The sequence below is a fragment of the Chaetodon auriga genome, chromosome 21 (assembly GCF_051107435.1).
Source record: "Chaetodon auriga isolate fChaAug3 chromosome 21, fChaAug3.hap1, whole genome shotgun sequence".
Lineage (NCBI taxonomy): Eukaryota > Metazoa > Chordata > Actinopteri > Chaetodontiformes > Chaetodontidae > Chaetodon > Chaetodon auriga.
In genome coordinates, this window is record NC_135094.1 from 857835 (window position 1) to 875000 (window position 17166).

The 17166-nt window shown below is 47.5% G+C and overlaps 1 protein-coding gene across 1 annotated transcript in view; it reads right to left on the reverse strand.

Moving 5' to 3' along the window:
- Positions 1-16145: 16145 nt before the first annotated feature.
- The window catches only part of fars2 (phenylalanyl-tRNA synthetase 2, mitochondrial), a 92976-nt gene continuing 91955 nt past the window's right edge, over positions 16146-17166 (reverse strand). The window contains exon 11 of the mRNA XM_076760949.1: positions 16146-16869. Within this exon, the coding sequence (XP_076617064.1) occupies positions 16731-16869 (139 nt within the window). The 3' untranslated portion in view covers positions 16146-16730. The remainder of the gene's footprint in view (positions 16870-17166) is intronic.

Genomic DNA, 17166 nt, shown 5'->3' on the forward strand with positions numbered 1-17166 from the left:
GGTAGAGGAGTCTGGGAAACAGCAGCTAACACACACCAGGTGTGCTAACTGGTTGCTCAGCTGTATCAGGTGGACTCATGTTATTGTTGACAGTCAGGCAGTTTCAGCACTTTTAAACCTTGTTTTCTTAAGATGATAAGATTAATTAAGGAGGGACAGGAAGTGCTGTGGATAGATACTGTAGGTAAATAAACTACAGGAGCTAGCATGGCTAACACGAAAGTCCGATGTGTTTTGGATGGATCATTGCTGCCAAATTATGGAATCACTATTGTCTTAATTAGACTCTTTATCTCCTGACTGATCGTATTTGTGACCAGAAAGGCCACCAAGCACATCTGGATCATCTGTTTCCTCTGGTCCTGTGGCAGTGATGAGTTCAGGACGCTGGTCAGGGAAAAGTCACACAGGGACCTTCTGAAAATGGACACGTTTCATTTCTAAGATTTAAAACAGGCCGACAGCTCGGCCTCTGTGAAGGCACAACCTAAAATAACATCCTCTGTCTTCTTTGGGATTTCAGTTGCTGGTATAAATGGGGCGGATATGAGGCTGCGTTCCCTCCGGAGGAACAAACCGACTCCAAAAACAGTATTATGTGAGAGTCAGCAGGGACCGGAATTGAGGTTGTGAGCCGTGACTGTTGGGTGGAAAAGGCCGGGCGCCGTGACGGCGTCCGGCGGTTCCTCACAGCAGAGGGGGCTAAAACTGAGTTTGCTGATGTGTAAATGGGTCACAAGTTCTTTACTTTGAGCTAACAACCTATATTTCATCTGGAGGACGCTTCACTGAAGTGGATTAGTGGGTTGGCTGAGAGTTTCTGACAGGAGCTCTGCAGCATTTCAGCCTCCACAGGAGCACATCTCCACAAAAAGTCCTCACGCTGGTTTAGATTGTATGGGTCAACGTGGGGGTCGAGACCCTTCAGTGGATCTCAAGATGAATCTGAGGGGTCGCAGGATGACCAACAAACTCAAGCGAACAAAGAGTTTCTTTTCTGTGATCAATCGTTTTTATTGTATTTGTTGGTATTTGGCCCATGAAACAGCAGTTTGATGTAAAAAAATTGGACTTCAGTGACGTCCTTTTTCTCTGCAGTGGAGTGAAGATGACTGAGGGAAATGATAATGACGGCAGATGTATTGAAAGCTCAGCAACGGCAGCGCAAATACTCCAAATTCAGACTCAGAAGCAAAGGAGGGAAGTAATGTGACATTATTATGGCTTCTCAGGAAGGACGTCGAGGCGCGTGGCTCAACTTTTACCACAAAGGTCATTTTAATACAACTAACTTCAGAGACGTTCACGACCTGAAATGAGTTTTAAGGCAGGAAAGTTCTTTTTTCTGTCTTTGCAGTTTGACCAGGAGCCACTCAATGGGTGGAGGAGGATCAAGGAGGCCCGTGAATGGCCTCCTTTCTCCAGCGTTACCTCTCCCGATACACAACCACCTGCTGTCTGGATGGCAGCTGAGCAAACTGTTTGCTGAGGAAGGCCGTGAGATCCAGTTGAAAGCCGAGTTAACATGATGGAGGTGGGAGATGAATGAAGGGACCGTGTTTCTCCAGCTCCTCTCTGAGTCCTGTTGGTGTGAAGCAGCAGAGATCAGGCACTTATCATATTTTAAATTTCATGAATGCGATTCATTCAGAGGTGAAAACGAGGACAAAACGCTTAAAATTAAAGCAGACTTGCACGAGGCAGCATGTGTGTTTTCATTGAGGTGTTCAGAATATGAACAGTGGGGTTTTTCCACTGCACAGGGCAGCATCACTGTATCTGCACTGGAGTTCTGGTTTTGATCTGGTCTCATTTTGGGAAATGATCCTGCAGGGACGAGCGTTCACCCCTGCCAGCACCCTTTAGAACTGGGTCATTACTAAATATATCGCTGCTGCTATCCTCCCTGCAGCGTTCTTAATGCACTGCAATACACACACCGTCCGGGCCGCCTGGGCGCTGAGGGGAGCCATATCAGCCTCCTGGTTCCCAGCCAGCATCCTCACATGAACCACGCGTGCCTGTCATGTGACGGGCTATTGATAGCGCTGCAGAGAGGAAAAAATAATCTGGCGAGGAGACAGACTCAAAGTCGACGTCCAAAAATCAAGCAGAGACGGCCAATTGGCAGGAGGAAGAGGAGGCTGCTTCGCTCTGTTCCCCCACAGGAAACCAATCAACAAGCTTTCCCAGTCTTTCCCAAAAGTTCAGTTTAATTCATATTGTGGGATTTTCTGCTTTATTCGGGCAGCGGACGAGACCAGGCAGACCACTACGACAACCACCACTTCGACCATCTCCTGTCTGATCAGTGGTTCTGTCTGGAAAATATTGGAAAGCTAATGCCTTCAAATGTCTAGAAGAAAATCCAAAGATATTCTGGTTACAGTGATGTAAAGCAGAGGAACAGGACAGGATTCAGGACTGTGGGGGGCTCTGCTAATCAAAACCCATGTGAACATGCTGGTGTTTCAAGTCAACAAATGACCCATGTGAAAGTGGAAACGACTGAAAACTCCAGAATAGCTACTAAACCGACCTTGTGGGGTCCAGAAGGAAAAGTCAATCTCAAAAAATGAAACTTTGATTGAAGGACTCCTTCAAGACGGGACCACGAAGCCAGGATGTGAGGCAGGACTCACCTCCAGACCCTCGTCATAATGTGCTAAAACTGTGCTTTAATGGTGCATACTTTGCAAAATGTTAAATTCCTCATTTCAGCTGACGCCTGGCAGGTCTGGGTGTCTGACCCAGCCTTGTCTGGTGGTCAGAGGCTGAACAGGACCTGGATCCAGTCGAGCGCTCCTGGCCCCTGCTGCCTGGGCTGCAGGCTGTGATTCACAGGCAGGGATTGGATAAATATGTGGCATTAGCTTCATCCTGAAATGGAGCGAGATCAATGTGGAACAAAGCGAGTGCAGCAGCGAACGGAGCTGTAATGAGAAACACTGCTGAGGAAATTGATCCGCAGGCTTTCGCGCCTTATTCTGAAAATTAAAGCTCTCAATCACACCGGAGAAAATAATGATGTGGCCCTTTACATGCCAGACTGTCACATGCAAAAATATTTCACCTGCGGGGTCAGGGGTCGGCCACAGACCGGCCACAGGTGGAGTTCAGCGTCCTGCTCAAGGACACCGTGGACCAGGGGCAGGTCTAGGAACTTCTGAACGGGCGTCGGGCTGCGTTAAAACATGTTTAATCTAACGTCCTGGTAACGAAGTAATGACGAATAAGAAACTTGAAAGATTCTGAAATAATGTCCAGAAATAGCTGCGATTTGAACCCCAAATGTCCTGCAGCCATGGACGGACACAGGGCGTCTCCGGACGCGGACACGTAAAAGACCCGAGACCCTCGAGCACAGGAGCGACACAGCGGGACTGTGAGGTGGGTCGTGTGTGTTTGTGGTTGTTGTGTGTGTTTGTGGTTGTTGTGTGTGTTTGTGGTTGTTGTGTGTGTGTTTGTGGTTGTTTTGTATCTTTGTGGTTGTTGTGTGTGTGTTTGTGGTTGTTTTGTATCTTTGTGGTTGTTGTGTGTGTTTGTGGTTGTTTTGTATCTTTGTGGTTGTTGTGTGTGTGTTTGTGGTTGTTTTGTGTGTCTTTGTGGTTGTTTTGTGTGTGTTTGTGGTTGTTGTGTGTCTTTGTGGTTGTTGTGTGTGTGTTTGTGGTTGTTTTGTATCTTTGTGGTTGTTGTGTGTGTGTTTGTGGTTGTTTTGTGTGTCTTTGTGGTTGTTTTGTGTGTGTTTGTGGTTGTTGTGTGTCTTTGTGGTTGTTGTGTGTGTGTTTGTGGTTGTTTTGTGTGTTTGTGGTTGTTGTGTGTCTTTGTGGTCGTGTTGTTTTCATCATTGAATAACATCATTCAGCCACACGTCCTTCACTCGCTCACTCAGAGAAAGCATTAATCCATCATCCAGTCACTGATTCACTCATGATGAATCGAGTGACGTCAAACCTTTAGCTTTCTTTATGATTGCTGTGATTCCACTGAGCTGAAATGATTCTGCACCTGTCCGTCACACCTGAGTCCTTTTCTAACAGGAGCTGCTTCCTTTCAGGTGCTAGAAGCTCCGTTTGACACTAAGTTTGGGATTTTGGACCGAATCCCTGTCGTCGATGCTCTTTAACTGAAACCTCTCAGACGTCAAACGTGTAAAAACTTCGTGACTTGACAACCAGCTGAGTTTAGTGCAACAGAAGCAGGAGGGTGGAGGGATGAGACTGACCCACTCACCCCGGAGACAAGAAAAGCACCATTAATCAAGTGTCAGAGAGACGGAGCTGGACACCGTAGGTCGTGACAGCGAACGCACACACACACACACACACACACACACACACACACACACACACACACACACACACACACACACACACACACACACACACACACACACAGGCCTCCTACCCGGGGAGTGTGCTAATGAGTTTATTACATTCAGCCCTCAGACAATAAATGAAGCAATCAATCACAGAGGGAACATCTGTGGAACACCTCCTTAATCGCACACCAGCCTCATCAGCACTTCAACACGAGGAGGAGGAGGAGGAGGAGGAGGAGGAAGAAGAGTTCTATTGGAGGAGGAAGAGTGTTTGGATGCAGCGGATGAACACATGTGGGACTTCATTAGATTTATTTAGGAGAAGGGGATGAAGAGGAGGATGAAAAGATGGAAAACGCTGTTGTCCCGCCCACTGAGGCTTGTGCACAAATGGATTGGTCTATCCTGCTGTCAGTCATCATATCAATGGCCCTGGTCCTTATGAACAGAATGTAAACACGTATATGTTTGTTTTTTACTGTAAAGAAGGTCCAGATAAACAAAGAGTGTAAACTTCCCTCTGAGTCGTAGTAGAGTCGCACTTTAGTGAAGAGAAGCTTGAAGAGCAGAAGTGTTTTCATTTTCTCCTCCGTCTCACACTTTATTCACTAAGAGGAAGACCAGCAGTAGGAGGAGAGGAAGAGGAGGAGGTGAAAAGGAGGCACCATCTGTACACCAGGGCCAAAAGATAAGGAGGAGACGAAGAATGTAAGAGCTGCAAGAAATCCTCCACGGCTGCACGTTTTTCACAGCTTAGGAGAGGAGGAGGAGGAGGACGAGGGGGAGTGTTAGAGACAGAGGCAACATCTGTGGAACATTTTAATCACACAGCAGCTTCATCAGCACTCGATGAGGCGAGGAGGAGGAAGAGAGGAGGAGGAGGAGGAGCAATATTGGAGGATATCCTCTGCAGTCCCATAAAGTTGTTAGCCATTAGCACTCTAACACACACGATGAAGAGGAAGAGGCAACATCTGTGCAACACCTCTTAATGCCTCAGCAGGCCTGTAACATGGAGGGAGAGGAGGAGGAGGAGGAGGAGGAGGAGGAGGAGGAGGAGGAGGTGCAATAAAGATATCATGGGAGAATCACATCACTGGAAGAAGGAGAGAAGGAAGAGCTGAAAGAAGGAAAGAGGAAGGAGGAAGAAGGAAGTATTTAAGTAAAGGTTTACAAAATAAAGTGTGTTTACATCCAGAGATTTGTGGCGGCCATGTTTTGGCGGTCAGAACTGTGACCACACCCACCGGTGATGTCACAGCGCAGTGTTCACACCTGAGTACGCGTCCACATCACAGTGACAGACTCTGGTGGCCTAGCGATAACTGAGGGAGCGTCTGCGTTCATACACCAGTGAAGCGGAACACATATCTAAAATATCATGACGTGTACTTCATACCTTTCAGAGATTTAAGATCACGCATGTCAGTGGGCAGCACTTCACCTGTCAGACGGGACAAACGGCTCCTGTTGCTCTTCGCAGGACGGACGCGGCGTCGTGCAGTTGGTCCCTGACAGGATGAAATGTTGAAGCTTTCCAAAACCCAAAACTGTGCAGTTTGTAAAAACGCTCCGGTGACATTTTGAAGCAGAGGCTGTGATTTTACTCACACACGACTTTTCCCCGGTGCCTCGCCTCATCCACACGACCGCATTAGATCATTTCCCGTTCACATCAGCGGTTAACATTTACCACATTATCAGCCGCGAGCTTTTAGCATTTCCAGCTGACATTTAGGCTTTTAGCTGACACGCTCACTCGCAGCCGGCAGAATAAACTCCAGCTGCAGATTAGAGGCAACTAATTGGGAGGTTAAAGGTCACAGAGGGACACTGACCTGAGCAGAGGTGCACCAATTACTCCTGTGACCTGACACTGATCGAACAGTCAGGAGGACTCGGCCCGTCGTGGCGGCTGGAGGACGACCTCCCCGACTCATCAGAGACAGGAGTGGAAGTCAGAGTGTCCACCTGAGGGACTGCTGGACGTCCGAGGGCGGCCTGACCTCACGCACCAAAACAAACCTCTGTCTGGAAAAGTGCAACCCGGAGCACGCACCTTGTTTCCATGACAGCAGAGTGCTCCTCGCCGCTCACCTTTTAGTGTTCCGTGTCAGATCCTGCAGCCGTTCGCTCTGACCGAGGCAGACTCAGGCGACGAAGAACTGATGGAGAGAGAGCGCAGCGTCAGACACCAACCGCACTTCAAAACCACATTCAGCTTCTATCAGCAGACCTGCGACGTCATGAGAAATGTCGAGTCCGTGTTCTGCTTCACGGCCTCGTCTGACTGACACGTCAGTCATCTCCTTCATCCTTCATGTGTTCACTGTTTGGTGATGTTTTACCTGACTGCAGGTACAACCTCCACCAATCAGAGGCAAGGTCAGGAGCGTCTTTCCAGCCTGACAGCCAAAACCCAGGGCAAAAAACACCTGACCCTCTCGGCTTAGAGCAACTCTATGAGCAGCAATAACTGCTAACAACTTAAACGAACATATTAATGTTTCTACCAGCTCCTCTGACTCCAGCAGTGTGTGCGTGTGCGTGCGTGTGTGTGTGTGTGCGTGTGCGTGTGTGTGTGTGTGTCTCTGTGTGTGTGGTTTTCATTTTAGTCACTGCTTTAACACCAAACATTTCACACCTGCACTGCCCACCTGTACAGAAACAGTCAGCTGTGACGGAGCACCGCTCTGTATTTCTCACATGAAAACAATTCTTTGAAGTCGGCTTTAATCCAGCAAAGAAGACACTTTTGTCTGTAGAGAGGAGGAAGAGGAGGAGGAGGAAGAAGAGGAGGAAGAGAACAGTAGATGAGGAGATAGAGGAGGAGGAGAAGGAGGAGGAGACACGACTGTTGGCTGTGGAAGAGGAAGGAGTGATGATGAGGATGCAGACGGGGATGGTGGAAGGAGGATTTCGGGTGTGAGGACCTCCACCTCCACAGAGTTTGTTCTGGAATCTTCAGTTTGATGAAGAAGCTGCCAGTGAGATAAGATGAAGAGTGACACACTTCTCCTCCTCCTCCTCCTCCTCACAGGAGGAGTCAGTTCAGTGTCTGTGGCTGTTAGAGATGTTAGCTGGCTCTCGTGTAACACGGCTGACAGGAGTCCAGCTCTCACCTGATGTTCACCTTGAAGCTGACAGCCCACGAGACACTGCAGCAGCGTGCCACCATTTGTCCTCCTGCGGGGTCCTGTCCGTCACATGACCCAGTCCTGGTCTGGACTCGGTGGTCCTGGATGGCGCCTCAGTTGATTTAAGAATGTGCTCATGGTATCAGTTGTCATGGAAGCTGCCTGAGAAACGCTGAAGGAGCTTTCGAGGCGTCTGGATGCAGCTGGAGCTGCGTTTGTGTGGGAAGCTGCTGGTTTCCAGTTCAGCAGCAGACTGTCCTGATGGCTTCTGTGTGTGTGTGTGTGTGTGTGTGTGTGTGTGTGTGTGTGTGTGTAAGTTCTGGTCTGTTTGAAATGAATTTATTTAGGACTAGTGGTCAATGAGTAGTAGTATTTGTAGTATTTGTAGTCGCAGTGTTAAAGGAGTAAACCAATGATGAGACTCACAACGGTCCCTTTTCCTACATTTCTCATAATGCGACACGATAGCATCTTTGATTACACCCTCATGGTGTGAGTACTTCTTATAACGTAGTAAACTGATGTAACATGAGAGGAGTACTCCTTTAATGGAACTAAGTCTAACTCAAAGTATCAGTGGGTGTTGCTGTGTCAGTGAGAGCAGTTTTCAGTCATAAAAGATGAGGTAAGAATACTGACAGGTGTAATACATCAGCCACGCGAGTAATACTGCCAGTACTGCAGTAGTACTGCATGTCTGCAGTGAGGGAGAGAGGTAGTACTAATGAGCTGAAGTCTGAGAGCGAAGATCTGACATGAGAACAGAGTCATCCTCTGCTGTCACACACACACGCACACACGCACGTGCACACACACGCACGCGCACACACACACACGCACGCGCACACACACACATGCACGCACACACACACACGCACGTGCACACACACACACACACGCACACACACGCACGCACACACACACACGCGCGATGGATCAGGGATTCCAGAGGTGTTTTATTTCGCCTCCGTGGATAAAACATCTTCATCACATCCAGACAGCGTGTGTGTGTGTGTGTGTGTGTGTGTGCGTGTGTGTGACTGGTGGGCTGAACAAGGCGTGATAACAGCCTGATACTGACTTCTAAAAATACCTGCCCACACACACCTATACGCACACACACACACCTACACACACACACACACACACACACACACACACACACACACAGTGGCTGATTTAGCTTCTCAGACATTGGCTTGGCATTTCCAATATGCTGCCTAACTCAAACGCATTACATCCAGCCTGTGTGTGTGTGTGTGTGTGTGTGTGTGTGTGTGTGTGTGTGTGTTTCCATTAGAGCGGAGCCCTGAAATATGAACAGGTACGTAGGATGCAGATCAATTCTGACTGTAATACACCCGCTGAAAAGAGAGAGGGAGGGAAACAACCCAGTTCAATTACCATGGCAACCACTCCTCATCCTCCATCCCAGCGCTCCGGTGATCTGTGGGGCTGCCCTTCCCAGAATTCCCTGCTGCAGTTTTCCTGGGAGAGAGAGAAGAAGTGGGTTGAGAGAGGCCCTCCTCTTCCGACCGGAGCAGTTTATCATCCATCAGTCCTCATGTGATTGGTGGAAAACGGAGGCGTGTCCAGCGTGAACCAATCCTTCCTCCTGCTGAGACGAAGGCCGGGACTCATCCGTCACTCTTTAAAGGTGCAACATGTAAGAATTTCAGGCTGAAAATGAACAAACATCATGAACAGGATGAGAGGAAACAGCAGCTCTGACCTCATGTCCGACGTTTACGCACCAGCTAGCCGCGGCGCTACCGCTTACCTGCACAGGTGACAGTCTGATGGTTTAACCGCCGCAGTTTCACAGGCTGTCTGATCTTTTTTCTATAAATGAAGAAATGAAGTGACAGAACGTCCATAAATGAGACTCCAGCAGGTGCGTCTGGATGGCGTCACGTCTTTGCTCCGTCCTCCATGAGGCTGCAGACCTCGCCGGGCGTTCGGCTCAGCGTTCGTCTGCCATGTTTCTATCAGCACTGTAACCATATCCTGTGTCCTTTTATACAAAAACTTCCTTTGCTGCTGTGGAGTTCACCGGGTTCAGTTGTACGTCCACAGCTTCCAGGTGCGTTCTTCATCGTTCAGCTTGTTAGAAAGACGGTCGTTCTTGGCCTTTAACGTCTTTTAATGTGCTTCGTATTCACGCTGTTCATCAAGTGTTTTAATTCACGTTTTCTGACAAACATTCCTCATACAGGCCAAAAACGACGGACTTAAAGAATCTTCTGTCTTCTGCTGAGCGTTTCGAGCTTCTGTCGCTTCATGTCTGACGTCTTCTCTCTGTTTGCTTCTTGTTTTTCGTTCCAGACACTTCGAGCTCATGTTCTTATTGTCTCATATGGAGGCGACGACGGGGAGGGAGGGCGACAGATGGGAGCACTCGCTCGCCCTCCGACCCGCACGCGCACACACAGACGCTGGAAACGTGGTGTGGGTGTGTGGATGCATGCATTCTGTGGATTTGCAAAGATCAAGTCAAAACCTTACAACAGGCGCGCAGCGGGGGCATCGGGTTCACTTCATATTCATCGTGACCGAAACTGTGGACGATTCATTCCACTGCAAACAACACGAGAGAGCGAGGAAAGGTGGAACAGAGAGAAAGAGAGAAAGAAAAATTAGAGAGATTAGCGCTGCTGGAGACAGAAGAGGAGATTAGATGGATGATGTCAGAGAATAAACAGAGTGAATGACTGATGGAGGGCGAGAGGACGGCACAGAGAAGACAAAGAGAAGTCAGACACAAAGAGGTTTCTGTCAGCATGTGAAGCTGCTGCTTCACCTTCAGGCTCAGGCTGAGTTTTTACTGAGAACACAAACAGCAAAGACCCGACTGGCTCCTCAGGACGCCGACGATTGACGGGAATCCTCAACACCTGGACGCGACCTCCAAAACACAAGACACAAGATTCATGAAGCTCCAGATCTGCTGAGCTGAACGTGACACTGAAGAAAACCAGAGCAGAAGCTGCTTCCTGTGACTCAAAACTCAACCAGATATTTAGAAAAACACGTCAGGATGTTACACGCGGCCTTAAACAGCAGGAAGACGATGGGGGTGCAAACCCAAGAGAGGCGGCGTTGGCGCTTCGTGGTCGTCGGTTTGAGCCGGATGACCCTCGTTTTCATCCCCTCAGACCAATGAGGGGCCGCTGTGTCCGGATCAGAGCGTCTTTGTGTGGAGGGACATATTTTCCAGACAGCGTATTCAAAACTGTGATGGATGTAGAGTCACCACAACAGCTGGAGCGCCGAGAGGAAGACGGGAGACGAAGAGTCGAAACGAGGGTCTGAGAGTCACACAAAGACGCTCGCTGTGGAACCGAGAGGCGAGAACACGGAACCAAACAAGACGGCGCCTTGTTCCCTGCCTGGAGGGTTCACAGGGTCAGAGGTCAGCGCGGCTCGGGCTTTAAAACAGGAAGTGATGTCATCAATGAACAGATTTGGCAGTGTGTGTGCGTGAAGGAGATAAAGGTCAAAAAACAGAGGAGATGAATGAGCAGTGTGTGTGTGTGTGTGTGTGTGTGTGTGGGTTACTTGCCCCTCGGCCAGTTCTCTCTCTCTCATGCACACACACACACACACACACACACACACACACACACACACACACACACACACACGTAACAGAAGCTGCATTGAACCAAGCACTTGTCATCGTTTCTAAATCTCGTCTGCACTGATCATCTAAATGTCATCTGGCTGCAGCTGCAAAACCATTAAAGGAAAAGTTCCACATTTAGGGAAATTTGCTGCTAAACCTGTTAAATCTCACATTAGATATGCAGCTGCAGCAGTTAGCTTAGCTTAGCACAAAGACTGGAAACGGGGAAACATCTAGCCAGTTGCCTGAAGCACAGACCTCCTGCACCACCTGTGAGGTACAATGATGCAGAAACACATCAGGATAACCAGTAAGACCAGTTTAAACGTAAACGTGACAGTTAGCTGCAGCTGTTAGCGCCCTGAGCAGCAGCGACATCGGATCAGGAGCCGGAGCTGCTTCGTGTCGTTCAACAGAATCAACAGATCTAAAAGCAGAGAGTGACTGGATGACGCTGATCTGGATTCAGGAGTCTGTTCTCGTTCATGTGATGAAAAGCTGAGGCTCAGAAAACCTTTTCATTCTGTCGTCAAAGGCGCTCGACCGAGGACGTCTGAGCCGCTGCTGGAGGTGTGTTTCCTTCATTAGGATGGAAATGTTCAGGCCAAATGTTTCTGTAACGAAGAGCAGTGTGTGACACGCCATGGAATAATTCATGTACGCACGCACGCACGCACACGCACACGCACGCAGGCACACACACACACACGCACACGCACGCAGGCACGCACACACACACACATGCACACGCAGGCACGCACACACACGCACGCACACACACGCACGCACGCACACACATGCACACACACACTCTTTCTGCTGGTGTATCTCATATCAAATGTCCTGTTTTTCTTACATTTAAAAGTCCGAGTCAGCAGCTCAGAATTCATCCGTTTCACTTCCTCTCCTGAACTGCGGCAGCGTGTTTAGCATCTCGTGCTCTGACTGCTTCACCACATCTGGGCTTCACAAATCCACCAGTCTGGATCTCAGGAGATCAGTTTCGGTTCAGGGATCCTCCACTGAGGATCAGATGAGGTCAGCAGCCAAAACTCATCAACAAATACTTCAGTGACATTTTGTAAATATTAAATGAAAAATCTGCTTCGACCGGTGCGCCGTGCGATCGTCCAATTGGGTGTCAGAGGGGTTTTGATTGATGTCTTAGAGGACGAAACGTCAATCATCATCACTGATGACTCCAGCACACAAGCAGAGCTTTGCTGATTTGGACATGTTCAAATCTACCTGATACATCATTGAATCTCCTTGAATCATCTGAAAATGAATTCATTCATTGAATGTTCCTGAATCAATGTCAAACATCCGTAAAACTCCCTTAAATATACTAGAATCTCCTTGAATCATGTGAGAAAAAAATCTTGAATTTCTCATGTTACGTGAACCCTCCCCTCAAAAGTCCCTGAAATGTCCAAAAAAAAAAACCAAAACAAAACAAAAAAACGTCCTCCTTCTCCTGAAACCTTTTCTTCCTCAATCCTTCCTGAATCTTCCAGGAACAGCTGCACCATCATCAAATACTCCTGAAACATCCTTGAATCCACCAGAAACAGCCCTTAATCTCCCAGAGAAACACTTGAATTTACCCTGAAACATCCTTCAATCAGCCTCAAAAGCCCTTAAATTTCCCTGAAACATTTCCAAATGTACCTGAAACATCTGAAACATTCTTGAGTTTCCCAGAAATATACTCAGATCTCCCTTAACAATTACAAATGTCTCTGCAGTGCCTGAAACATCCTTGAAACTTGCTGACATATCTTTGAATTAGCTCGAAGTCTCCTTGAAATACTGAATCTCCCTGAATCATCCTTAAATCTCCCTGAATCATCCTTGAATCTCCCCAAAACATCCTTGAATCTGCCTGAAACATCCTTGAATCTGCCTGAAGTCAGCTGTGTGAATGAGACATGTGACACAGTCTTGGACACGTGTCTCAGTGTGCAGAGAATCGGTGTGGACGGCGTCTCAGTCAGTCTTTGGAGCAGAGGTCACACTGTGACTCTGAACAAGATCCAATCAATTCTGACCAGACACGGTGGAGAGTAAACCTCACAGGACCCCCACCTGAGAGAGGGAGTGTGTGTGTGTGTGTGTGTGAGAGAGAGAGAGAGAGAGAGAGTCAATGCTATGGAGAAAAATACATGTGTGAACGGGAAAGTGTGTGTGTGTGTGTGTGTGTGTGTGTGTCAGTGGGTGTGAAGGTGTCTTTAAAGTAATCTACCACTTTGTTCCAGTCTGACGTCTGAAGGACAGAAGAGTCAATCTGCTGAAGAAAAACCACGACGTCCCACTGAAGAACCGCTTCCTACGGAACACACACACACACACACACACACACACACACACACACACACACACACACACACACACAGCCTTCCACAGAGTAAACAACAAACAAACCACAATGCCCTCATCACATAATGAGCTGTTGTTTACTCACTCGATTACCTCACTTCCTCACAACTACAAAAAAACACACTGTAACACACACATTCTCACACACACAGTCACACACACAGTCACACACACAGTCACACACTCTGCAGGAGGCGGCCTGATCGATACCTGAAGCATCAATACTACCAACACTGATTGATTGTGGAGTCAAAGTCACCTGCGGTCCGTCTCACCTCGTCAGCGCAGAGGATTCACACAGCAGACATTTTTTCTTAGTCATAAATGAAACTGTTCCAACGTTTTAGGTTTTAATTAAACATTGACGAGGATTCTGGTCAAGACCCCCGTCACATGACCCCCGTTCAGTCAAACACATTCATCAGTGAGCTTTACAGGTGCTGGCAGGTGGAGTTAGTTTCTTGTGGAAGGATCCAGGCTACTGTTTCCCCCCGTCTTCAGTCTTTATGCTAAGCTAGGCTAACCCGCTGCTGTATTAGACATGACACAGCCTTCCTGTGTTGAGTGTGTGGATGCAGGACGGGGTCCACCTGAGCCACACGCCTGAGAGTCTGTCCACCTGATGAGCACCTGCTCACACACATTCATGTTTCTCCTTCCATGAGACAAGTTAAAGGACATAATTCATGATTCATGGGATGCTAGCTGCTAGCTGCTAGCGAGCAAGCTGACGAGTGGTGCAAAGTAACTGAGTACATTACTCAAGTACTGCACTTAAGTACAAAGTTGATGTACTCTACAAGAGTATTTCCATTTTAAGCAACACCTCTACTTCACAACATTTAAAAGAGGAATACTGTACTTCTATCTGATACTTTCAGTTACTTTGTTCACATGATACAATGCAGTACTACACAAAGTATCTACAATTGGCTCTATGTTGATAAACTACGACATTAATAATTTCACACATATTCAAAAGTGAGAAAAACTGAATATTCTATAATAATATAATACTTTGAAAGAGCCAGGCTGCATAATGAGTACTTTGTCTTTGATACTAACAGCATGTACAAATGAAAAACTTCTACAAGTGTTTCTCCATTCTGTCATTTTCTTAAGCATCTAAAAGTCACAGTGATTAAACATTCAAGTGTGTACTTACTGTGTGTGTGTGTGTGTGTGTGTGTGTGTGTGTGTGTCCAAACTGTAAGCATGGCCTCAAACTGTCAGAGCTCAGGTTTAACTCGACCAGAGTGATGAGCAGAGCCATCGAAGGCAGACAGCCTCCCACTGCATGATTGGCAGAGTGGCCTTTGCCGGGAACTCTGTGTGTGTGTGTGTGTGTGTGTGTGTGTGTGTGTGTGTGTGTGTGTGTGTGTGTGAAGTTCCAGTATGCCAGTGTATGATCGTAGCAGCCTAAGCCAGCGTATCGTCACAGCACACTGACAGAGCGCTGTCTGGTTATTATCCTCTGTGTGTGTGTGAGAGTAGGAGTGTATTTTCTAACGAGCTGTATTTAAATGAGTGTGTGTGTGTATAAACTCACTATGCGAGGGCTCCCAGAATTCATTGCATGGCTGAGTGGAGTGACAGGCGAAGCCATTTAATGCCTCAACACTGGCAGAGAATAACCGACAGAGTGGCATTTGGATGCCTCTGTGTGTGTGTGTGTGTGTGTGTGTGTGTGTGTGACATTTCTGCAGGAGTGTGTGTGATGTGAGGAGGCCATTGATCAGATTTAATGTAAAATGACTAAAAATATTGGTGATCAGTGTGCAGCTGTCGTTCTGGTCAATTTCACATCTGTTGATGTTTCTTGCAGCTTTTGGCAGTTAGCATTAGCATTAGCATCGAGTTACTGTGAGTCTCATTTAAAGTCAGTTGACTGGGGCCATAAATCTTCAGAGTTTCCTCACTGGACTGACAATCATCGCTCCTGTCACTTTGGTTTTATCAGTATGACTCATGATGTTAGAGGCAGCGCTATAAGTTCTCACTCATGAAAAAATGGAGACATCTGTCAAAGGCGTTGCTCGAAAAAATAACCCTATGAAGAAAAATGTTTTTTCTTGGGCTGGTTTCTGTGACATTAGCTGACATCACACCCAATGTTAGCTAACATCACACCTAATGTTAGCGAACATCTCACCTAATGTTAGCGAACATCTCACCTAATGTTAGCAAACCTCACACCTAATGTTAGCGAACCTCACACCTAATGTTAGCGAACCTCACACCTAATGTTAGCGAACCTCACACCTAATGTTAGCTAACATCACACCTAATGTTAGCGAACCTCACACCTAATGTTAGCTAACATCACACCTGATGTTAGCGAACATCTCACCTAATGTTAGCGAACCTCACACCTGATGTTAGCTAACATCACACCTAATGTTAGCTAACATCACACCTAATGTTAGCGAACCTCACACCTAATGTTAGCTAACATCACACCTGATGTTAGCGAACATCTCACCTAATGTTAGCTGACATCACACCTAATGTTAGCGAACATCTCGCCTAATGTTAGCTGACATCACACCTAATGTTAGCTAACATCACACCTAATGTTAGCGAACATCTCACCTAATGTTAGCGAACATCACACCTAATGTTAGCTAACATCACACCTAATGTTAGCGAACATCTCACCTAATGTTAGCTGACATCACACCTAATGTTAGCGAACATCTCACCTAATGTTAGCGAACATCACACCTAATGTTAGCGAACATCACACCTAATGTTAGCGAACATCACACCTAATGTTAGCGAACATCACACCTAATGTTAGTGAACATCACAGTTGAACAAATGTGGCTGTTTGTCTTCCATTCCATCAAACTTTAGCTGTGATGTTAGTTAACATCACATTCGTCAGCGCCTGCTCAGGTGAAGTCGATGGAAGCAGACTGGATAATAAAACACAGAGAGAAACATGCTACAAACAGCTTTTAATGTTCACATGGAAAGATAGAAACCTGCAAACCACAGCTTCAGTTAAAGCTACAGACACGTCCTGTTGAGAATGACGGCTGCGTCAGATCCTTCACCTGCGCTCCGACGGAACAGGAGGACTCCTGTCCACTGAGGACCTTTCAGCAGGAAGTCTCTCAAAGTTTCTGTGTTAACGCCATAAAACGCACGTTGATTTGACGTCATGATTTCAATCATTTCAGTCACTTCTTTCTTCTCATCCCAGCCACAGCTACAAGGACGTGACGAAGCTGCTTCAGAAGCTCTGTGTGTGTGTGTGTGTGCGTCAGTATCTGCCCTGCACGCCCAGCTCGGTCTGGGCGGCGCGCTCAATTTGCTGGTGGACGATTCCAACCTCCTGCTGGGTCAGGGTTCGCTCCATGTGGCGGTAGATGATGCGGTAACAATGACTCCACCGACCAGTCCTGAAAGAGACAGACAGGCAGAGACAGACAGGCAGAGACAGACAGACAGACAGGCAGAGACAGACAGACATGTAGAGACAGACAGACATGTAGAGACAGGCAGACAGGCAGAGACAGACAGACAGGCAGACAGACAGAGACAGACAGGCAGGTAGAGACAGACAGGCAGAGACAGACAGACAGGCAGACAGACAGACAGGCAGAGACAGGCAGACATGTAGAGACAGGCAGACAGGCAGAGACAGACAGACAGGTAGAGACAGACAGGCAGAGACAGACAGGCAGGTAGAGACAGAC